Source organism: Neltuma alba, unplaced genomic scaffold, assembly GCF_004799145.2.
Source record: "Neltuma alba isolate B1F8T4 unplaced genomic scaffold, ASM479914v2 tig00003342_pilon, whole genome shotgun sequence".
NCBI classification, from domain to species: Eukaryota; Viridiplantae; Streptophyta; class Magnoliopsida; order Fabales; family Fabaceae; genus Neltuma; species Neltuma alba.
The window spans coordinates 1-25,252 of record NW_021633243.1 but is presented as its reverse complement, the minus strand read 5'-3'; the positions used below and the strand labels follow the sequence as shown (position 1 = coordinate 25,252).

The 25,252-nt window shown below is 32.4% G+C and overlaps 4 protein-coding genes across 4 annotated transcripts; all 4 read left to right on the top strand.

Annotated features, from left to right (window-relative positions):
• Nucleotides 1–12,505: 12,505 nt before the first annotated feature.
• Nucleotides 12,506–13,809, top strand: LOC114741270 (F-box/LRR-repeat/kelch-repeat protein At2g27520-like). The gene has a single exon (XM_028929524.1). The coding sequence runs from the start codon at nucleotides 12,506–12,508 to the stop codon at nucleotides 13,634–13,636; it is 1,131 nt and encodes a 376-aa protein (XP_028785357.1). The 3' UTR covers nucleotides 13,637–13,809.
• Nucleotides 13,810–16,122: 2,313 nt separating this feature from the next.
• LOC114741269 (putative F-box protein At1g32420) lies at nucleotides 16,123–17,283 on the top strand. The gene has a single exon (XM_028929523.1). The coding sequence runs from the start codon at nucleotides 16,123–16,125 to the stop codon at nucleotides 17,281–17,283; it is 1,161 nt and encodes a 386-aa protein (XP_028785356.1).
• A 1,665-nt stretch (nucleotides 17,284–18,948) lies between these two features.
• On the top strand, nucleotides 18,949–20,320 carry LOC114741267 (F-box/kelch-repeat protein At3g23880-like). Its single transcript, XM_028929521.1, has one exon. The coding sequence runs from the start codon at nucleotides 18,970–18,972 to the stop codon at nucleotides 20,104–20,106; it is 1,137 nt and encodes a 378-aa protein (XP_028785354.1). The 5' UTR covers nucleotides 18,949–18,969; the 3' UTR covers nucleotides 20,107–20,320.
• A 1,373-nt stretch (nucleotides 20,321–21,693) lies between these two features.
• LOC114741268 (F-box protein CPR1-like) lies at nucleotides 21,694–22,809 on the top strand. The gene has a single exon (XM_028929522.1). The coding sequence runs from the start codon at nucleotides 21,694–21,696 to the stop codon at nucleotides 22,807–22,809; it is 1,116 nt and encodes a 371-aa protein (XP_028785355.1).
• Nucleotides 22,810–25,252: the final 2,443 nt, after the last annotated feature.

Below are 25,252 nucleotides of genomic sequence, written 5' to 3'. Positions count from 1 at the left end.
TCATAGCTAAAGTAACTACATATGCTTTCAAGGATTAGGTCTGCAAACAAGGTGGGTGCGTATGTGACTTCTAACTCGAATTTTAATTTAAAAGAATTTAGCATTTAGTCATAATCCAAAATTTTCTTTTGATTTTAGATTATAATGAGTTGTTGGATCATTCTTCTAATTTGAATATTGATAAGATCAGAATATTGGTTATTCATACAAACGTTTGGGATGAAGTTGCTCTTTAACTCCTAGAACTGTTCAACTAACAGCCACTGTTGGTCCAACATTACTTTTGGCATTCGATCAATTGAAAGTTAATGATACTAGCTAGGTAGGCATGCGTGATGGGAAAAAACTGAGGACTAAATGAAACATCGGAAATCGAGAAAACCTCCAAAATCCTAAACACAAGTTCGAAGACACACATTTCTCTCGGATGATCGAAAGGAGGAATAAGAAAGAGCAATTGGTAAAACCAGAAAAAGACGGAACAAAAATAATTAATTTCACCAACATCCTTTAGCGTACATTTTTATAAAGCAATTGCTTTAGTTGAGAGGTATACACTTGAGAATAAGAGAACTTTCTGGGAACTTGAAAGGGAGAGAAAGAGGGAGATGATGAGATGGAGGGTGATGTGGAAGAGAAGAAGGGAGAGATGATGAGGCGGTGTGCCATATGGCTGCTACATGAACAATTTGGTCAAAGTTGACTGGGGTAATTGTAAGGGTGATATTGCTATGTCTTTTAAACTTTTAGAGTGATACTGAGACTTCAAAAACTTTCAGATGCTTAACTCTTTGCTGTATACTTCTGGGGTAAATTTACGCTTTATTCCTTCTTCTTTTTTTCCAAGGCAAAAGTGTTTTAAATGCTCTGATTTGCTGCATGATGTATTTTGGCATAATTGAATAAATTTCACTAGTACAATCCTTAATATGAGATATAATTGATTTATTTGGAGAAATTAAAGAAACTAATAAATTATCTTAAAAATATTTGTATTTATTGTGTCTTTCTAAGCTGATTCATCACTTTTATATACTGATATATAATTTAATGATATGTATAAATCTTTTAGAAAGAAAGCATGCACTATATGCTATAATTAAGCAATTTAGTAATTTCTTTATTCTTTTTAAATTAGTCAACTATATTTTATATTAAAGATCAGAAATACACTAAACGATAAACTTCATAGCTAGTAAGGTCATAAAGCCTCTAAGAATTATATCAACAGTTATGATTGTTTAAGTAGGAGGTCTCAACTCTCGTGAACGTTGGAAATGCGTTTGAAAAAGCTAATTCTAATTAAACCTGACAATAGTTAAATCCAACCTAATAATATATTATCTCTATTCCTTAACATAAGATCCAGTTGAGTAATTTGAGTAGATTAAAAAAATTAGTTACATTAGTTATTTGTAGTAAATATGTGTTTTTTTTTTAAAATACCTTTACTAATTAAATGTCACTTGATGAAATATTTAACATGTGCAACTACCACAAGAAATAACTTGAAAAAAAATAGATAAATAAGATAGACAAAATAGATTAGGGTTGCAAAATTAAAAGTTAAATAAGTTTTTATATTAACTATGAGAGATAATATTTATAATAAAAAGCCATCGGTAAAACAGCAGAAAAAGGCAGGAAAAAGTTGGTAAGGGCTAAGAAAAGAGGTATGGTGCCAATCACGTACAGTGAGTAGTGAAGCAAAGAATCTTTAAATGGCCAGCCCATCCTCACATATCCACGAGGATTCCCATATTGCGGACGACAAAGCACATATATTGCCCATTCAGTTACTTAAGCAGCTTACTTTGCCCCGAACAAGCACTATAAGGCCATATTAAGCAATATGATATGCAATAATTGCAGAAGTTGTTTTGCCGCGTCATTTGGCTTTCCAGGGCAGTGAAATCCCGTGACCCACAAACGTGCTCTTTTCTTTTACTGTTTTGGCTAAAGGATTCGGGCTTCTCACCCATCGTCCAAGCTCACAACTTTATTTAAAATCATTGGATCACTCTATGATAAGAGATCAGTTCTGTTCTTTCCAACCGAACACCATGAAGAAGAAGATGTTAGTGGATGATGGCATACCGTTTCTTCCAGAAGAAATCATTGCAGACATTCTCAAACGAATCCCTGTCAAGTTCCTAATCAGATTCCAATGTGTCTGTAAACAGTGGAAAAATCTCTTAAAAACTCCATCTTTCATTGCAGACCACCTCCACCATCCCTGTCATGATGATACCCCTTCTATTCTCTTACAATCGAATCACAGAGTTGATCCTTTGAAGCTATGTTTTGTCGATGACAAGAAGCGGGTCCGTGAACTTCAGAACCCACCTTTGATCGATTCGCTGCCAGGTGCTAACGTAATCGGCTCTAGTAATGGCTTGCTTTGTGTTGAATTCGATGAATTTGGTATGTCTCCTCTTTCCCCTCTTGTTGTGGAATCCAGCTATTAGGGAGGTGAGAAAGATACCTAGAACTCTCAACGATTTTAAAGGGAAATGCATTTTAGGATTTGGGTACTGTCAAGTTATTAATGATCATAAGATTGTGAGAGTTTGAGTTTGGTCTGGAGGTTAATAGAGTGGAAGTGTATTGCTTAAGCACAGATTCATGGACGGAAATAGAATTTGAGAACTTGAAAGGCACAAGACTTCTTCATGAAACTGTCACGGTTAATGGTACTATGTTTTGGCATGGGTCAGAAAATTTGATAGTGTCATTTGACATAGCGAAAGAAGAGTTTAGATTGATACCAATGCCTTGGATATTCCCTGAAGCACTTACTGTGCTTACAGTTTATGAGAACAAACTTGCTATGTTTAATTTTATAACAATGCCACTCTAATGCGGACGAAGAAGAACGGTGCCTCTATATTGTGGGTGATGAAGGAGGGCACAGGTGCATCTGAGGAGAGATGGAGTTGGACTAAGAAATATTGGATCTATCCATACTCAAGTTCAGAGAACGTTTGGGGGGATGACATTATCTACAACTTTAATATCGAAATTATGCCTAGACTCCGATGGCTTCTTGGATTTGAACTCATTAATGAAACTCAGCATGAAGTGGAGGACGGTGGATTATTGGAGATTATGTTGATGTCCACTGTACAAAATAATGAAATTGCTACCTGCAACTGTGGCCGTGGTCGTCATATTTTCAATCAAATGGAAAGTCTTGCACCAGTTCACAGCACCCACGTTGAAAGATCAACGTCCTAAATCTTAGTTATTGCCTTATATATTTACTTTGTTTTAGCACTTTTTAGTTTAGATCATTTTGTATGTGCAAGGCTTGATGAAAGTATTGCTAAAGAAGCTGGGGTCATTCTCAGGAACTCTGTCATGGATCTGTGTAATTGCTTCTCTCATGCAACTTCTCTCTCCTTTACCCAAGTACTCTCAGTCTAGTGGTAACTGGCTAGGTCACGAGTGGGCGGACTTTACTTGTTTCTGGTAGAAAGATTGAGGTTCGAATCCTTTTTTTTTTTTTTTGTTAAAGCATAGGTATCTTTCTACTTGAGTTAATCCTATTCGAGACACTGTCAGGTACTAAATGTGAGCATCTCTTCCAATAGGGATTCAAACCTTGGTTCACTATATTGTGGGAAACTAGTTCCTTCTGTTAGACCCAATCCCTGTTGGTATTTGTTAAAAAAGATCTTAGGGAAGGCTCTACTTGTTGCACGGTCCGAGGGTTAGCCTTCAATTTGGATTGGGGGATGCCTTGATTTCTAACCAGAAAAAACTTTTATCTTTGCGTGCGAGGCTTTGGCTCTCAACAAGGGGATGCTGAGATTTTGAGTAGTATGGTTAGCTTATGATTAAATCTGGTTTATGAGGTAGTCTGATTTTGAATTCCATTGGCATATTGCTCAAGAGAAGTATTTGTAAAAGCTGATGAAATATAAAACTGAAGGAGTTTTATCGTTTAAGTACCAAGGATTTATGAATTTTGCGTATAAAGGGAACTTAATTTATTATATTAGAATTATTGGGGGAAAAAAGTTGGTCTGAGGATGTTATTTATTTACCGTGAGCTTAAATTTTACCACATATAATTGTTTTTTTTAACCTTTATAATTGTTCAACTAATAGTCAAATAATGTTATTATAGGATCACGTTACATTATTTTTGAATTGTTCAGAAAAATATTGCGCCAATGATACTACATATCCTTTTAGACAAACTTTCGGAGCAAATTCGCTTTCTAATCTAACCGAAAAGCATATTAATATTGCAACGTGTATTGGGCAATGTGCATTGAGAACCTGGTGAATTACATTTGAAAAAAAAAAAGAAGAAGAGAAAATTGTACCTTTAACAATTTTATTAGCGAGAATGAGATACGGCTACAACATTTGTAGAGTACTAGTAGTTTCTATGTATAAAGATATATCAAGTCCTTATTAATAAAATTATCAATTATCAATGAAAACTTTTTTCCGATTTTCTTAAAAAAAAGTATTAATACCAAATAACATCCAAATGCTCTTAGAAGAAAGAAACGATAAGTGATTATTATTTAAGATTAAGGCACATCTATCACTCTAAAATATTTTGTCAAGTCCATCTAGTACTTTAAAATATTTTTTGGTGTGTCTAGTAACTTGAAATATTTTTCAGATACATCAAATACTTTAAAATATTTTGTAGTGTAATTTTACTCTTAAAATATTAACTTTTCATTTCATGAGCAATTTTAATTTTGTCATTTAACTCCTCGAAAAGGTTTGTTAAATGCATGTCTACCAAACACCATAAAATATTTTTCTTTAGTATTTTTCAGAGTGCTGGACACATATAAAAAAATTATTTCAGAGTGTTGAATATCTACAAAATATTTTAATTTTCTGTGTGTTACCCTATTATTTATTATGAAGAGTTCACTTTCTTTCAACTCAATCTTGTCAATTACTACCTCTGGTCCTAATTATAAGAGCCAATTGACTAATTTGAGAAGATTAAGGAAGTAAGTTGAGTTAATTATTTGTCCTAAATAGGTGTTATCTTTCCTAAAATATCCTTGCTAATCAAGTGTATTAACTAGAACTATCATTGTTATAAGGACTACTTTGAAAAATATATATATAAATATAAAAGACAAAGTGGATTAGGGTCTTATATTTAAGACCAAAATAAAAGTCAAATAGGGTCTTATATTAAGGACCGAAGGTATTATTTTAAATTAGTGATACGTAATTTGGTCAAAAGGATCAAATTGAAATTACTTTTGAAAAGTATAATTATATATTTGATCATGTGCATAATATATATTTTGTATTTTTTCTAAATTCTTAATTTTTTTCCATAATTGATATGGCCAAAAGCCAAATTATTATTATTATTATTATTATGATAATCATCATCATCATTATTAGAGAGAATGACATAAAAAGAAGTTACAAATTGCAATATTGTCAAAATCTTCAAGAGAGAAAGTGATATATGATTTGGTATTTTACAAATATAGTTAAATGACAAAAATACGCTTGTATCAAAAAATTTATTAACAAGTTGTAAACTGGTAATAACTAGTATTGAGTAGCAAATGACAAAAAATATATTGACAATAACAAATTATTTATTAATACAAGTAAGTTGTTATTTGACAATGATAAATGTTGAACAAGCAGTGACAAAAAATATATTGACAATGAAAAATTTGATATTTTTTTAATAGATAATATGATATAAGGGTATTTTAGTCATTTGACTTCATTTGCAAAAGACCATACCATTATCAGGTACCACTTCTTCTTCGGGGATTTTAACTTTTTAAATGTCTGAATTAGAATATTATAATTTTTAACTTTTTTTATGTTGTCGTTATTATTATTATTATTGATAAAAACACCTTTTCGGGAAAATAAAAATATTAACGCCGCAAGTCGCTTCTTTCCAACAGGCCGTTAGGCCCCATTGACTGCAAAAGCCTTTGTTCTGAGAGATTTCAGCCCAGTGCTATGAAGCCGGTGGTAATGGAATGCGACGCCCCATTTCTCCCCGGAAACATTCTTAAGCGGCTCCCGGTAAGATCCCTAATTCGATTTCAATGTGCGTGCAAAGATTGGAAAAATCTCTTTCGGACCCCATCTTTCATCGAAGACCATCGCCACCACTCCACTCATCAAAACCCTTCTCTTATTTTACATGGCCATCCTCTTCTTAATCCTTTGGACTTATATATGCTTGATCGCGACATGCAAGTCCTTAAAGCTCATCGTGCACCTTCGAATGAATACTTAGCGGATGCTAATAGGTTCCGTTTAATTAGCAATGAGAAAAATAGCTTATTAAAAAAATAGTTTATGAAGAAGTGAAGTTGGGTAAAAACTAAATTGGATAAACTGAATTGTGTTTGGATTGAAATTTAGAAAAATTAGTTTGTAAAAATAAAATTGATAAAAGATTGTTTGGATTATGGTTGCGTAAAAGTAAGTTTAATTGTAAAATAACTAAAATAGGTATGAGTTTTAATAAATAATGAAACATGATTAAAAAAATAATTTCACATAATACAATGAAATTAAAATAATTTAATACAAAGAAATCAAATTTAATGAGTGAATTAAATTTTAAAATTTTAGAAAAATTATAAAAAATATTTTAAATATAAAGTGAAAGATTAAAAAAAATAAATTGAGATAATATAATGAAAAAGTGAAATTTATAAAGTGAATAAAAATTAAAAATTTTAGAAAAATCATAAGAAATATTTTAAATATAAAATAAAACATGATAAAAATAAATGAATTGACATAATATAATGAATTTAAATTAATTTAATATGAAGAAGTGAAATTGATTGAGTGAATTAAATTTAAAAACATCAGGGAAATTAAAACAAGATAAAATATATTATAAATAAAACATAATGCACACAAATGTTAACAAGAACTTAAAAAAAAAAAAAACTTAGCAATCCTAAATCTAAAAGAGTAATAAAGGATGTAATTCTAAAATCAAAGGAAACAATCGTAATGCACACAAATGTAATTCTTTTTTTTTTCCCCCCAAGGCACAAGCGTTTTTAAATACCTTGATTCGCTACATGATATATCTTGACATAATTGAATAAATTACACTACTTGTGATCCTTAATATAAGACATTATTGACTTATTTGGGGGATTAAAGAAACTAATAAATTATCGTAAAATGTTTATATTTATTATGTTTCTCTAAGCTGATTCATCACTCTTATAAATTGATATGTAGTTTAATGGCATACATAAATATTTTAGAGAAAGAGCATGTCATATATACTATAATTAAATGATTTAATGACTTTTTTATTCTCTTTAAATTAATCAATTAGGTTTTAGATTAAGAATAAGAAGTAGCCAATCAACAATAAAACTCATAGCTAGTGCGGTCATAAGGTATACCAACAGTTATGATTGTTTTAAGTAGGAGGTCTCAACTCTCATGAACATTGGAAATGTCTTTGAAAAAGCAAATTCTAATCAAAACTGACAATAATTAAATCCCACATAATAATTTATTTATAAGAAAGAGCTACCGGTAAAACAACAGAAAAAGATAGGAAAAAGTTGGTGAGAACTCAGAAAAGAGGGATGGTGCCAATCACGTACTGCGAGTAGTGAAGCAAAGAATCTTTAAAGGAAAAAAAAAAAAAAATAACACGTAAAAAAGCTTGAAAATATGAAATATCAATTTGGGAAGCTAAAAAAATATAATAAAAAAAAAGAAAGTCCTTTCTAAATTGGAATTTTAAAATTAAGTGAAATGATAAAAAATACCCTTTGTCTTTTTTTTTTTTTAAAAAAGCTCAGCCCTCACAGGTGGCCGGCAGCCTATAGCCATCACCAGTGATTGGCCACCTGCGGCCGGCAGCTACTATCGAGCATCGGTGTGGTGGCTGCTGGTGGAGGTTTGTTGTCACATGTTTTTTTTTTTTTTGCATGGGAAAATATTACAAGAAATATGGGGGTGTGATTTGATTCCACAATCCCTTGGCCATTTGGGCCAACAAAAAGGTAGATGATTATTGGGCCATCAAAAACTTCCTAATCTTATAATGCAAACAAAATTATAAGTTGATTCTTTCACTATGACTTCAACTCATAACAACAATTTACCTGATGATGACAAGTTTTAATTGAGAAATAATAAGTCTAAATTTAATATTAAAAAAACAATTTTTCCTGATATATAACAAGAAGTAGCATGTACATTAATTAAGAATAATCATAATTTATTTGAAAATGACATGTCTTTACTGGAAAATGACAAGTCCAAACTTGAGATTAACAATGTGTCTTTTCCTGATACATAACAAGAAGTAGCATATACATTAATTAAAAATGACTATAATTTATTTAAAAATAACACGTCTTTATTGGAAAATAACAAGTACAAACTTGATATTAACAAAGCAACTTTTTCTAATACATAATAAGAAATAACATGTACATTCCCAAATAAATTATTGTCATTTTTCACTAAAAACGTGTCATTTTCAGATAAATTATGGTCATTTTTAATTAATGTACATGCTCTTATTATGTATCAGGAAAAGACATACTGTTAATCTCAAATTTATATTTGTCATTTTTTAATGAAGATGTGTCATTTTCAAATAAATTACGGTCATTTTTAATTAATGTACATGCTACTTCTTATTATGTATAATGAAAAGTTGCTTTGTTAATATCAAATTTAGACTTGTTATTTCTTAATTAAGACTTGTCATTCTCAGGTAAATTGTTGTCATGGGCTGGAGTCACAGTAAAAGAATCAACTTATATTTTTGTTTGCATTATAGGGTTAAGAAGTCTTTGATGGCCTAATGGTCATTTATCTTTTTGTTGGCTCAAATGGGCAAGGGGTTGTGTGATCAAATCCCCCCCATCACTTCTTACAATATTCTCCCATGCCAAAAAAAAAACCTGTGACAAAAAACCTCTATCGATAGCCACTGCACCGGTGGCCGATAACCGGTTGCCGACTGTCGGTCGCCAGCCACAGGTAAGGGGCTAAGCTTCTTTAAAAAAAAAAAACAAAGGGCATTTTTGTCATTTCACTAAATTTCAAAATTCTAATTTGGTAAGAACTTCCCTTCTGTCATTACATTTTTATAGCTTTCCAAATCGGCATTTCACATTTTCAAGCTTCTTCATGTGTCATTTTTCCAAGGAAAAATTGTAATAAAAAAGTTTCTTAAAATAATTAAATTATTTTGAAGTCCTCCATAATGAATTTTATTTGTTTAATTATCAAATTGTTTTTTTTTAAGTTTGTATTAACAACTGAAAGAGAAGTCATTAACAATTTAAGATGTAAGGATTAACAACTATCATGTAGGTATTGACAACACATTTTCTTAACATATCACAAAATGTAATACATGAGTTGTCAATATCTATTGTGATAGTTGTCAATTACTTACACCTTAAGTTGTCAACGATCACTTTTTTAATTATTAATACAAACTTAAAAAAAAGTAATTTGATAATTAGACAAATAAATTCTCTTGCAATAAGATCCTTTTAATATTTTAAAATAATTTAATTATTTTAGGAGATTTTTTATATTTAATTTTTTAAAGTGGGATTTTATTATAAATTGTCCACAAATGGCCACCCCATCGTGTCCATGCGGACTGTGGACCACAAAGGACATATATTGCCCACTCAATTACTTCAGCGGCTTACTTTACCCCGAACAAGCGCTATAAGGCGGAATGAGTTTGGGTGCTTTTTAGTTTGAGTTAAGGTGCACCCAGCACTCTCAAGTATTTAGTCAGGTGTACCCAGTAGTGTAATTTATAGTGTAATTTTATCCTCAAAGTAATTAAAATGGTACACTGGTATCCCATGCTAACAGATCTGTTAGTTTGACCGTTAAATTGATGAGTCAGCACAAGTTTGACCAAAATGATCTGATGTGGCATGTCTAATAAGCAGATGATGTGGAATTTTTTCAGGGTTAAGGTGCGTCCAACACCCCCAAGTATTTTTCCAGGTGCATCCAGCACCCCCAAGTATTTTTTCAGGTGCACCCAGTGGCCTAAAGTAATTTATCGTGCAATTTTGCCCTCAAAGTAATTAAAATGGTGCACCGGTATCCTATGCTAACAGATCCGTTACTTTGACTGTGAAATTGATGAGTCAGCACAAGTTTGACCAAAATAATCTAACATGACATGTCTAATAAGCAGGTGACTTGGCTTTTCTTGTTAATTCCATTGTTTTGTCTGAATATTACTCCTCTGGTCCTATTTATAAGACACTTCCAGCATGTTTCACACAGACCAAAGAAAACATTAAATTTTATTAACTCTCATTTAAATTTTAATAACTTTTCAACTTTATCCCTATTTAATATACATTATACCTCATATAAACAAAGTCAACACAATAATAAATGAGGGGTAAATTTGCACATCCATACAAAAAATTTCTCTCAGTGCCTTATAAATAGGACAAAAAAATATCTTCTCTCTCTACCTTATAAATAGGACTAGAGGAGTATCTCTGAAAAGATTTCTTACTCTAAAAAAAATTCCAAAAGCCGAAGAAAGCATTTACTGAACAGAGAAAACAAAGCAGTGGCAGACGAAAAAAATTCCACATCACCTGCTTATTAGACATGTCGGGTTAGATTATTTTGGTCAAACTTGTGCTGATTCATCAATTTCACAATCAAAGTAACAGATTTGTTAGTATAGGATACCGGTGCATCATTTTAATTACTTTGAGGCAAAATTGCACCATAAATTACTTTAGGTCATTGGGTGTATCTAGAAAAACACTTAGGGGTGTTGGATGCACCTGAAAAAATACTTGGGGGTGCTGGATGCACCTTAATCCCGAAAAAATTCCACATCATCTGCTTATTAGACATGCCACGTCAGATCATTTTAGTCAAACTTGTGCTGATTCATCAATTTAACGGTCAAACTAACAGATCTGTTAGCATGGGATACCGGTGCACCATTTTAATTACTTTGAGGGTAAAATTGCACCATAAATTACTTTAGGCCACTGGGTGCACCTGGCTAAATACTTGGGGATGCTGGGTGCACCTTAACCCTTTTAGTTTTGACCAACATCTCAAACTAACAAGATCTGGAGATTTAGATTTAATTTAATTTTTATTTTTATTTTTAAAAATAATTGATTTAATAGATATAAAATAAAAAATAAAAATAATATCCTAATTATTATTTTAAAAAAATATTTTTTATTTTAATATAATTATTTAAACATATTAAATCTGAATCTTAAAAATGTAATTTGAACGATTTAGATTGTTCAGAAGGTGTTTTGCTGCTTCAGGGTGTGTTTGGGTGACACCCCAAACCATGGTTTGGGGACCCAAACCATGGTTTGGGGAATAATCTACCCAAACACCCCCTCCAAAATCCAAAACCATGGTTTTGGAAAAAGCAAAATTTTTTTGCTTTTGGAGAAAGAAGGAAGAGTGTGAGGGCCTATATGATATATATCTTGTTATTTTTTTTATAAACATATTTTTTTATAAATATATTTAATCTTATATTTTATAAATATATATACACATTAATTATTTATTAATTATATTATCTTATGTATTATTAATTATGTTGGTAAAAAACATATTATTAACAATTTTATTCCTTCAAATTAAAATATATCATAAAATCTATTTTTTCTGTAATTATCATATTAACTTATGTCTTTGTTTTAGTAATTTGTATATATAAAAAGTGCTTCTGATAACAACTATCCAAACACTCTCACTTCTCAGAATCACTTTTTTACAAAATCTATTCTTCACAGAATCTATTTTTCCCAGAATCTATTCTCCAAAATCACTTTTCCAAACCACGGTTTGGTTTCATCCAAACACACCCTCATTCGGCCTTCCAGGCGGCGAAATCCCGTGTGACCCATCAAAGTGCTCTTTTCTTTTACTGTTTTACCTAAACGCTTTAGATCTGGATTCTCTTCGCTTGTTCTTCCATCCTCTTTCTTTCCACTATCCTTTTTTTTCCCTTCACAACCATTGGATCAAAATTCTAATGATTCAGATTTAACATCTTATAAAAATAATATTATTAAAAAATAAATAAATAAATTTAAACTGTTAAAATATGGTCTAAACACTTAATAACTGTAATTAAAAAAAGTTAAAAAAAATTGCTCTGTGATAATAATCTGTAGATATGAGCTGTTCAAATTAGATTTTAATAGTTTAAATTTATTTATTTATTTTTATAATTATATTTATTTTTATAAAATATTATAAAATATTAAATCTGGATCATTAAAATCTTAATCTAATGGTTGTAAAGGGCTAAAGAGAGTAGTGGAAGGGAAGAAGATAAGAGAAGAAGTGGAGAGAATCTAAGTCCAAAGACTTTGGGCTTCTCACTCATCGTCCAGGCACACAACTTTATTTAAAATCATTGGATCATTCTTGACAAGATATCAGTTCTGTTCTTTCGAGTCGAACACCCTGAAGATGATGTTAGTGGATGATGGCATGCCCGTTTCTTCCTGAAGATATCATGGCAAACATTCTCAAACGAATCCCTATCAAATCCCTAAGCAGATTCCGATGTGTCTGTAAACAGTGGAAAAATCTCTTCCAAACTCGATCTTTCATTGCAGACTACCTCCACCATCCCGGTCATGATGATACCCCTCCCCTTCTCTTACAATCGAATCACAGAACTGATCCTTTGAAGCTACGTTTTGTCGATGAGAAGAAGCGGGTCCGTGAATTTCAGAACCCACCTTCGATCGATTCGTTGCAATGTGCTAACCTAATCGGCTCTAGTAATGGCTTGGTTTGTGTTGAATTCGATGAATCTGGTACGTCTCCTTTTTCCCTTTTGTTGTGGAATCCAACTACTACAAAGGTGAGAAAGATACCTAGAGCTATAAATGATTTTAAGGGGAATTGCATTTTAGGATTTGGGTACTGTCAAATTATTAATGATCATAAGATTGTGAGAGTTTATGAGTTTGATCTCAAGGTTAATGGAGTGGAAGTGTATTCCTTAAGTACTAATTCATGGAAGGAAATAAAATATAAGAACTTGAAGGGCAAAAGACTTTTTCATGACACTGTCACGGTTAATGGCACTATGTTTTGGCATGGGTCAGAAAATTCCATAGTGTCATTTGACATAGAAACAGAAGAGTTTAGATTGATACCAATGCCTGTGATATACCCTCAAGCACTTACTGTGCTTACAGTTTATGAGAACAAACTTGCTATGTTTTCTATCACTGCCACTTTATTGCGGATGGAGCCTCTATTGTGGGTGATGGAGGGCACAGGTGCATCTGAGGAGGGATCGAGTTGGACTAGGAAATATTGGATCCATCCATACTCATGTGCAGAGAACGTCTGGGGAGATGACATTATCTACAACTTCAATATTGAAATTATGCCTAGACTCCAAAGGCTTCTTAGACTTGAACTCATCAATGAAACTCAACATGGAATGGGGGATGGTGGATTATTAGAGATTATGTTGATGTCCACTGTAAGAAATAATGAAATTGCTACCTGCAAATGTGGCCGTGGTCGTCATATTTTCAATCATGTGGAAAGTCTTGCACCAGTTGACAGCACCCACGTTGAAAAACCAACGTCCTAAATCTAGTTATTGCATTGTATATACTTTGTTTTAGCACTTGTTAATTTAGATCATTATGTATGTGCAAGGCTTGATGACAATATTGCTAAAGAAGCAGGAGTAGGGGGTCATTCTCAGGAACTCTGTCATGGATTTGTGTAATTGCTTCTCTCAATCAATTTCTCTCTTCTTTATCCAAGTATTCTCGAACTAGTTGTGACTGGCCAGGCCATAAGTGGGTGGACTTCACTTGTTTCTGGTGAAAAAAATAGAGGTTCCAATCCTACTTGTTAAACAAGCCCTTGGGGAGGGCTCTACTGGTTGCTCGGTACGAGTGTTAGCCTTCAACATTGGTTGGGGGGTGCCTTGATTTGTAACCCAAAAAACAAAAAACAAAAAAATTCTGCCTCCTTTGTGTGCGAGGCTTTGGCTCTCAACAAGGTGATGCTGAGATTTTGAGTCTGATGAGGTAGTCTGATTTTGAATTCCATTAGCATATTGCTCGAGAGAAATATTTTTAAAAGCTGAAATATAAAACTGAAGGATGGATGTTATTTATTTACCGTGAGCTTAAATTTTACCACAGATATAATTGTTTTTTTTTTAACCTTTATAATTGTTCAACTAATAGTCAAATAATCTTGTTACAGGACGACGTTATATTGTTTTTAAATTGTTCAGAAAAATATTGCGCCAATGAGACTAGATGGGAGCAAATTTGCTTTCTAATCTAACTGAATTGGAGACAATCTTATTTAAGGTCTAGTGGAAATTTGAGCTTTGATTCATCACGTTGTGGGTGATTAGCTCCTTCCGCTAGATCCAAACCATGTTAATATGGCAACGGAAGATATATCAAGTCCTTATTGATAAAATTATCAATTATCAATGAGCACTTTTTACCAATTTTCTTAAAAAAGTATTAATACCATATAACATCTAAAAATGCTCTTAGAAGAAAGACACTATAAGTGATTATTATTTAAGGTTAAGACACGTCTATCATTTTAAAGCATTTTATTAGGTGTGTTTAGTACTCTAAAATAGTCTTTTGGTATGTCTAGTAATTTGAAGTATTTTTCATGTGGATTCAACACTTTAAAATATTTTATAATGTAATTTTACCCTTACATTATTAACTTTTCATTTCATAAGCAATTTTTTTGTCATTTAACTCCTCAAAAAAGTTTGTTAAATTCATGTCTATCAAGCACATATTTTTTTCAGTATTTTTATATACTGAACACATGTGAAAAAATATTTCAGAATATTGGATACATACAAGATATTTTAATGTACTAGACACACATGATAAAATATTTTATGGCGTTACCCTGTTAGTTACTATGAAAAGTTCAATTTCTTTCAACTCAATCCTGTTAATTATTTTAAATTAGTGATACGGAACTAGGTCAAAAGGATCAAATCGAAATTACTTTTAAAAAATGGAACTATATATTTCATCATATACATAATACTCTTCTGGTCCTAAATATAAGACTCTTATACTAGTGTGTATAAGGGTCTTACAATTAGGACCGGAGGAGTATGTATTTTGTATTTTTACCTAAATTCTTAATTTTTTCCCATAATTGATATGGCCAAAAACCTATTATTATTATTATTATTATTATTATTATTATTATTATTATTATTCATAAAAAAAATACCTTTTCAGGAAAATAAAAATATTAACGACGCGCCTCTCTTCTTTCCAACAGGCCCGATCGATCGCGAAGGCTTTGTTCTGAAAGATTTGGGCCGGGTGCTATGAAGCCGGTGGTAATGGAATGCGACGCCTCATTTCTCCCCGGAGACATCATCAGAAACATTCTTAAACGGCTTCCAGTGAGATCCCTAATTCGATTTCAATGTGTGTGTAAAGATTGGAAAAATCTCTTTTAGACCCCATCTTTCATCGAAGACCATCTCCACCACTCCACTCATCAAAACCCTTCTCTTATTTTACATGGCCGCTCTCTTTTTAATCCTTTGGACTTATAAGAGTTAGTTCGACTAATTCAAGTGTATTAAAAATATTAACTAAATTATTTATTTATAATAAATAAATATTTTTTTTAAAAATATTTTTTACTAATTATGTGTATTAACTAAAACCTCTAATTGATTAAATTTTTTACATGTGCAATTATTATAATGATTATATTAAAATATATATATAAGAGATAAAATTGATTGAAATTTGATATTTAAAATTAAATCAAATATCAAACTAGTTTTTTATATCAATGATTTGAGGTAGTTCTTTTTTTTTTTTAAGGAAAAAAACATCAAGCTCCGAGCAGTCAAAACGCCGGGCGTTTTGAGTGCTGAGCGCTCCGTGCTCCTCAGGCATGCGAACGCCAAAGTATTCTATTCCTTTCCGGTTTTACAAGAGGAAAAAGTTTTCGAGCTTCTCGCCCATCGGTCGAGGCACACAACTTTATTTAAAATTATTAAATCACTCTCCGATAAGAGATCGGTTCTGTGCTTTCCGATCGATCACCATGAAGAAGCAGATGTTAGTGGATGCGGGCATACCGTTTCTTCCAGAAGAAATCGTCGCAAACATTCTCAAACGAATCCCTGTCAAATCGCTAGTCAGATGCCAATGTGTCTGTAAACACTGGGAAAATCTCTTAAAATCTCCATCTTTCCTTGCAGACCGCCTCTACCATCGCCATCATGATGATACCCCTTCTCTTCTCATACAATTGAATCACAGAGCTGATTCTTTGAAGTTATGTCTTGTCGATGAAAAGAAGCGAGTCCGTGAATTTCAGAACCCACCTTTGATCGATTCGTTGCGAGGTGCTAACGTAATCGGCTCTAGTAATGGCTTGCTTTGTGTTGAATTCGATGAATTTGGTATGTCCCCTCTTTCCCTCTTGTTGTGGAATCCAGCTACTGGATATGTGAGAAAGATACCTAGAACTATCAACGATTTTAAGGGTAACTGCATTTTAGGATTTGGGCACTGTCAAATTATTAATCGTTATAAGATTGTGAGAGTTTATGAATTTGGTCTCGAGGTTAATAGAGTGGAAGTGTATTCCTTAGGCACAGATTCATGGAAGGAAGTAGAATTTGAGAACTTGAGGGGTATAAGACTGTTTCATGAAACTATCACTGTTAATGGTACTATGTTTTGGCATGGGTCAGAAAATTTGATAGTGTCATTTGACATAGCAAAAGAAGAGTTTAGATTGATACCAATGCCTGTGATATACCCTCAAGCACTTACTGTGCTTACCGTTTATGAGAACAAACTTGCTATGTTTTCTACCAATGCCACTCTATTGCGGATGAAGAAGGACCCTATATTGTGGGTGATGAAGGAGGGCACAGGTGCATCTCAGGAGAGACGGAGTTGGACCAAGAAATATTGGTTCCATTCATACCCAGGTTCAGAAAAGGTTTGGGGGGATGGCATTATCTACTACTTTAATATTGAAATTGTCCCTAGACTCCGAAGGTTTGTTGGATTTGAACTCAATGAAACTCAACATGAAGTGGAGGATGGTGGATTATTAGAGATTATGTTGATGTCCACTGTGAAAAATAACGGAATTGCTACCTGCAAATGTGGCCGTGGTCGTCATATTTTCAATCATGTGGAAAGTCTTGCACCAGTTGACAGCACCCACGTTGAAAAACCAACGTCCTAAATCGTAGTTATTGCATTGTATATTTACTTTGTTTTAGCACTTTTTAGTTTAGACCATTCTGTATGTGCAAGGCCTGAAGACAATATTGCTAAAGAAGCAGGAGTAGGGGGTCATTCTCAGGAACTCTGTCATGGATTTGTGTAATTGCTTCTCTCATGCAATTTCTCTGTTCTTTACCCAAGTATTCTCGAACTAGTTGTGACTGGCCAGGCCATAAGTGGGTGGACTTTACTTTTTTCTGGTAAAAAAAATAGAGGTTCCAATCCTACTTGTTCAACAATACCTTGGGGAGGGCTCTACTGGTTGCACGGGACAAGGGTTAGCCTTCAACTTTGGTTGGGGGATGCCTTGATTTGTAACCCAAAAAACAAAAAACAAAAAATTCTGCCTTCTTTGTGTGCGAGGCTTTGGCTCTCAACAAGGGGATGCTGAGATTTTGAGGCTGATGATCAGCTTATGCTTAACTCTGGTTTATGAAGTAGTCTGATTTTGAATTCCATTGGCATATTGCTTGAGAGAAATATTTTTAAGAGCTGAAATATAAAACTGAAGGATGGTTGTTATTTCCGTGAGCTGAAATTTTACCACAGATATAATTGTTTTTTTTTTTAACATTTATAATTGTTCAACTAATAGTCAAATAATGTTGTTACAGGACGACGTTATATTATTTTTGAATTGTTCAAAAACATATTGCGCCAATGATACTAGATCGGAGCAAATTTGCTTTCTAATCTAACTGAAAACAATGTTAATATTGCAACCTGTATGGTGCACTGAGAACCTGGTGAATTACATTAAAAAAAAAAAAAAGGAAAATTGTACCTTTAACAATTTTGTTAGTGAGAATGAGATGCGGGTACAACATTTATAGAGTACCAGTAGTTTCTATGTATAAAGATATATCAAGTCCTTATTGATAAAATTATCAATTATCAATGAACACTTTTTACCAATTTTCTTAAAAATAGTATTAATACCGTATAAGATCTAAAAATGATCTTAGAAGAAAGAAACTATAAGTGATTATTATTTGAGGTTAAGATACGTTTATTACTTCGAAGTATTTTATTAGGTGCGCTTAGTATTCTAAAATAGTTTTTTGGTATGTCCGGTAATTTGAAGTATTTTTTATATGGATTCAACAATTTAAAATATTTTATAATGTAATTTCACCCTTAAATTATTAACTTTTCATTTCATAAGCAATTTTTTTGTCATTTAACTCCTCAAAAAAGTTTGTTAAATTCATGTCTATCAAGCACATTTTTTTTCAGTATTTTTTTCATATACTGAACACGTTTGAAAAAATATTTCAGAATATTGGATATATACAAGATATTTTAATGTACTGGACACACATGATAAACTATTTCATGACGTTACCCTGTTACTTACTATGAATTAGTGATACGGAACAGGATCAAATTGAAATTACTTTTAAAAAATGGAACTATATATTTCATCATACACATAATCTATATTTTGTATTTTTGTCTAAATTCTTAATTTTTTCCCATAATTGATATGTCCAAAAACCAAATATTATTATTATTATTGATAAAAAATACCTTTTCAGGAAAATAAAAATATTAACGACGCACCTCTCTTCTTTCCAACAGGCCCGATCGATCGCGAAGGCTTTGTTCTGAAAGATTTGGGCCGGGTGCTGTGAAGCCGGTGGTAATGGAATGCGACGCCTCATTTCTCCCCGGAGACATCATCAGAAACATTCTTAAACGGCTTCCGGTGAGATCCCTAATCCGATTTCAATGTGTGTGTAAAGATTGGAAAAATCTCTTTCGGACCCCATCTTTCATCGAAGACCATCTCCACCACTCCACTCATCAAAACCCTTCTCTTATTTTACATGGCCATCCTCTTCTTAATCCTTTGGACTTGTATATGCTCAATCGCGAGATGCAAGTCCTTGAAGTTCATCGCGCACCTTCGAATGAATACTTAGCTGGTGCTGTAATCATCGGTTCTATCAATGGCTTGCTCTGTGCCAGACTCAGTAACCCATCTCAGTCCATCTTATTATGGAATCCAGCCACAAGAAAGGTCAGACTGGTGGCCAGAACTGTTAATTCTACTGAGAGTTTCAAATTGGGATTCGGGTTCAGTTCAGTTGTTAATGATCACAAGATTGTGAGTATTGGTGTTTTTGTGCCTAAAGATCTGATTCATCGGGTGGAAGTTTATTCACTTAGTACAAAGTCATGGAAGAACGTGGAATTTGAGGACTTATTAAATGGTGTAGCTGTTAAATCTGATGGTTTCTGCACAAATGGAGCTATCTTTTGGTTTGGGTTTAAGCCAAATGTTGGCCATTTGTTAGTTTCATATGACATAGGAACAGAAATGTTTACCTTCATACCATCGCCTATTTCAGCCCCTGCATTACATGATTCATTTTGCAACAGTCTTACTGAGCACGAGAATAAACTTGCTATGCTTTCTCACACTACCGTTGGAAACTTTGAATCTTCTTTGGTTGATTTGTGGGTGATGGAGGAAGGTACAGGTGCATTTGGGGAAAGATGGAATTGGACTAAGAGATATAGTATCAGGCACCCATGCATATTACTTCCAGGGGTTATATTTAGGAACATGATCATCTGCCATTTCTATGTATTGAAATCACGCGTTACTGCATCTGAACATGAAGTGCTGAATGATGGACCAAATATTGTTACAGTCAATCTCACTACTGATGAATTGAAGAGGTTTACCTTCCTCAAATGTGGCACTGGTTTTGGTGTTTTCAATTATGTGGAAAGCCTTGTTCCGGTTGGCAACAATGACACTGAAGAGCTTTGACACTAAATCTTAATCGTTATACTGCAGATTTACTGTAAGACATTTTGCTGCAGGTTATTTTGTACATGTGAAGGTTTGATGCCTTTTGGAGATTTTATGGAGAATTGGAATGGTAAACGCAAAATATTTTGTACATATGAAGGTTTGATGCCTTTTAGAGATTTTAGTGCATGATGTTTGTAGCTTTGTTGAATCTACCTATCTATATATGCTATCCTGCTGTTGGCTAGATCTCAAGAGTTTCGTGATGAGCATCAAGAGCTTCAAGTTCTATCGTGATTGTTCCTTGCTAAATCATGTTATCTCTGATCTTTAATATAAAAGATAACTAATTTATGAATATTAAAAAAAAAATTTAAGTTAGTTATTTGAGTTGATTAGAGTAGGACGTGTCTTCAGGCTCAAAGAGCACCTACCAACAAGGTCCCTATATTAACAGTGAGATTTGAACTCACAACCTTACAAGTTATGAATCGATTCCTTACCAACTAGATTAATATGGTTTTGTTTTATTTAATTCCGGGTTACGTGTTCAAAATGAAAGTGTTGGAGATTATCGTTTTACGTAAAACCAAAGTCGGCTTGAATCAGCTAGATTCTATACTTGGTTATGAGTATTATTGACTGATATTTAATTCTAAATATTTTTCTCCTTGATTTCATATATCTGAATCAGATCTTAGAGATTAGATCAGATTCAAATAGTTTGATGTGAAGGGGGTAACGGTTTGAGCCCTAATTCAATCTATACATGTATTGGCGTAACATTCTGTTGAATAATAAGGGGGAAAAACAATCATTTTCCATGTTAATATTTTCAAAAAGTAAGAATTGAATTTTTCCTTTTTTCAAAGTTTATGAGTCCTTCAAGAACGATCCAACCAAACAGGAAGAGCAAGACGATGAGCAGTTACTTGAGAATAAAAGTAAGAACTTTTTAATAATAGTAAATAGGTTTGGACATTTCGGAATATGAATTCCATTGCCATTTTTCTTATGAGCAATATTTTTAGAAGTTAAAATATAAAACTGAAAGAGTTTTATCCTTTAAATTAGTTGGAACTTGCATTTTTTTATTTTTGCGTATAAAACAAACCTACTTTATTATAGGCTAAAGTATATTTTTAGTCGTTTAATTACACACAAGGTTTTATTTTAGTTCCTTAATTATAAAAAATAAATTTTTAGTCATTTAACATAAAACTGTTAACTAAAAAAATATAATATTGAGCTCTTAAATATTAATAAAACATTACTAAATACTAACATATTAAGTTTAATTTTCAAAATAACTATTATTATTACCAAAAAAATTATTGTTTAAGATAACAATTTTAGGATTAGAAGATTACAAGTGTACTTTTTAAAATTAAGAGACTAAATTGAAATCTTACATAAAATTAAAGGATTAAATAAATGTTTTAGCTCTTTATTATGTTAACATTATTAAGGAAAAAAAATAAGTTGATCTGAGGAGTTCAAATTTGCCACTGAAATGAACGTTTAACTGATTAGTTGTTTGCAAGTATTTTTATTTATTTTTAAGTCTATCTTGATTTTTAATTAGAAACGATTTAGCGATAGTAAATGGGAAAGCAACAGCACCCAACCAGCATCTTCTCCCACCCGATTCCCGCAAAATCCCAAGTTACCCATTCTTGGTGCTGTGGGATGCGTTCTTCTCAGTCGAGCACTATGAAGCAGACGATATTGGATGGCGACACACCGTATCTTCCTCAAGAAATCATCAGAAATATTCTGACAAGAATTCCGGTAAAACCCCTAATCCGACTTCAAAGTGTCTGTAAAAATTGGAAAAATCTAATCAAAACCCCATCTTTCATCGCTGACCACCTTCACCAACCTGCTCATCACAACCGTTGTCTTCTTTTCCAACGGAGTGGTCGTTCCTGTGGTGTTTCTTTGAACTTATTCTTGTTCGACTGCGAGAAGCAACTCCATGAGGTTCACAATCCTTCCCGAGATGGGTTCCTTGCCGTGTGTGGTAGGATTGTCAGTTCCAGCAATGGTTTGATTCTCTATGTAAAAAGTTCTCGTTATGGAGGCGTTCTTCCGTTTTTCTTGTGGAATCCATCGATTAGAAAGATTAAACAGGTGTCCAGGAAAAAGTATGATTTTGATGGTAATTTCTATATAGGATTTGGGTACAGTCCAATTGTTGATGATTATAAGACATTGGTAGCTTATGTTCCTGAAGGTGGGGATGAGGTTGATCAAGTAGAAGTCTATTCATTGAGCACACAAAGGTGGAAGCAAATAGAATTGCGGAACTTAGAAGGGGTGTATCTCTGTTCTGAAACTATCACTGCTAATGGAGCTATGTTTTGGCGTGGGTCAACGTTTGTTATGAAGGATTGTCAATATTCTTTTGGTTTGGTAGTTGCATTTGACATAGCAATGGAAACCTTTACTTTGATACCACTCGCTGCTTTAGAATCTAATTCAAAGGATAAGCTTACTGTGCATGAGAACAAACTTGGTGTGATTACACTCGCTAGAGAGTCTACACTTTTTTCAATGGATACTTATTTGATTGATTTGTGTGTGTTGGATAAGGGAATGGGTGCATCTCAGGAGAGATGGAGTTGGACTAAGAAATTTTCTATAAGAAGAACCTTTCTAGACTCCCCAGTTCCATTAGGTTTTTTGGGGGATGGATCCATTATGTATTTGGGGGGATGAATTGGTCTGCAACACTTAATGATTGGACTAAGAAATTTTCTATAAGAAGAACCTCTCTAGGCTTGCCAGTTCCATTAGATTTTTGGGGAATGGATCCATTAGGTATTTTGCGGGATGAATTTGTCTGCAACACTAATGATATGTCTGGACACGGTGAAACTGAGCGTGAAGACAACACTGAATTGATAACTTCTCTATCCCTGTTAAATCTTAGAACAAATGAATTGAAGAAAATTGCTACCAGCAGATGTGGCAATGAATTCTCAATTATTTTCAATCATGAAGAAAGCCTTGTACCAGTTGACAGCATCCACATGGAAGAGGCTTGATCCCAAATCATAATGATTACGTTGTAGATTTTTGTTTTGTCTGAGCACTTTGGTTGAAATGAACCATAAAAGTTTAAATCATGTCGCATTTATAATCCTTGTTGTCCTAACATATCATCTAGAATGTTGAATGCTTATTAGTTCCATATGTTTTTAGCTTCATGAGGCATATCATACTAGTTGCTGATATACAATTACTTAGTTGCTGCTGTTTTTTTAGTTCAATAAAAACCACTGGGATCATTGAAGAACAGATTTGATAACTATAGTCAGCACCATCTGTTAACATTCTTTCCAAATCTCTGGAAATTGGTTTGATAATTTAAAGTGCTTATTTATAGATATAAATTAAAAATAACAATGATTTAAGAAAACGAAGATGAAAGCATCATTGATGTTGGAGGGGGGCTGGGTGTGTGTTTTTGTTTTTTTTTTTTGGGGGGGGTCAAAGTGTGTGTTTGTATTTTAAATATACGGTGAAAACAAAATCTTTCTTTCAATCTCTTTGGCTAGTATCCCCAAGAGGGGGTTGGATAACAAGCAAAAATCATAGTTTGAAGGGTAAAATCATGATTTGGGGATTTCAACTATTAAACATGTTAATTTGTTAATTTTTTGTAAAATCACTTTTTGGTTGAAAACCATGGGCTGGAAAAAAAAATAAAAAAGGTAGCCAAACACCATGATTTTTGGCAAAATCATTTTTTAAATTGAAAACCATGGTTTAGATATAAAATCATGGTTTTCTATTTTTTTTTCCTTTTGAAGGTATACAACCATGGTTTGGGATATAAAAAATAGATAAATGTGAGAGATAAAATGGATTGAGAATTATATTGAAAATCAAATTGAATATCCAGTTAACTCTTTTGTTAAGAGGGAGAGGGTAGGTAATATTAGTTAATTATATATAATTTATTATTTCAAACAAAAATATAAATTAAAATATATTTTCAATCCCTTTGGCTAATATCCTCAAAGGATTGTTTGGTAACAAGAAAAATCATAGTTTGGAGGTGTGAAACCATGGTTTGGGGATCTGACTATCTAAAACTGTTAATTTTTTGTAAAATCACTTTTTTGATTGAAAAAAGTAGCCAAATACCATGATTTTTTTGCAAAATCACTTTAAATTGAAAACCATAGTTTGGTGTATAAAATCATGGTCTTTCTTCTTCTTCTTCTTCTGCTTTTGAAGGTATAAAATCATGGTTTGAGATATAAAAAATAGAATAAACATGAGAGATAAAGTAGATTGAGATGTTATATTTAGAATAAGATTGAATATCCAGTTAGCTCTTTTATTAAGGGGGAGAGGTAATATTAATTAATTATATATATATTTATTATTTTCAAAACACAAATATAAATTAAAATCTATTTTTCTATAATTATCATATTTTAACTTATACCTTTTTAGTAATTTATACATAAAAAAATAGTTATGATGACAACTACTCAAACATTTTTACTTTATCAAAATCATTTTTTCATAAAATCTATTTTTCTAAAATCTATTATGCAAAAGATTTTCTAAACTATTATTTGGTTTCATCCCAAACATTTTGTAAGAAAAATAAAAGAGAAAATCACAAAAAAAAGACTGTTGAAATTGAAAAATTGCATACAAGGACCCTTATATAAAAAATTACCATTAAAACTCATACTATTGGTGTCCAAACCCATACTAATTTTGTATGGATCCTTGATTTGTAATTTTTTTTATTTTGACGGTTTTCTTTTACGATTTTCTCAAAATAAAATCGCTTCTACGATGGGCCATTCTTTTAACTTAATATTTGGTGTGGTACTGTATATTTTACTAATTAAATTCTAATTAATCTTAACTTAAATAATCAAATCAAATTAGCATTACACTCTTACCTTTAATTTCCTTTTATATTTAGAAGGTTATTTTAGTCTTTTAATTGATATCCAGAAAATTCTTAATAAGGCCTCTGTGACTTGATTAAGAATTTGTTTTAAGTGGAGGCCTATAGTTGGATTCGTTGTATTTAATTTTGATTTTCTCCACTTAAATTTGTATGCGTAATATTTTTTAAATTCAGAAGAAGGTTAAAATTGAATAAAAGTTGGTTTCATATGAAACGAAA

Coding starts and splice junctions, on each gene's coding strand:
- LOC114741270 (XM_028929524.1), top strand. CDS start 12,506: ATGGCATGCCCGTTTCTTCCTGAAGATATCATGGCAAACATTCTCAAA.
- LOC114741269 (XM_028929523.1), top strand. CDS start 16,123: ATGAAGAAGCAGATGTTAGTGGATGCGGGCATACCGTTTCTTCCAGAA.
- LOC114741267 (XM_028929521.1), top strand. CDS start 18,970: ATGGAATGCGACGCCTCATTTCTCCCCGGAGACATCATCAGAAACATT.
- LOC114741268 (XM_028929522.1), top strand. CDS start 21,694: ATGGGAAAGCAACAGCACCCAACCAGCATCTTCTCCCACCCGATTCCC.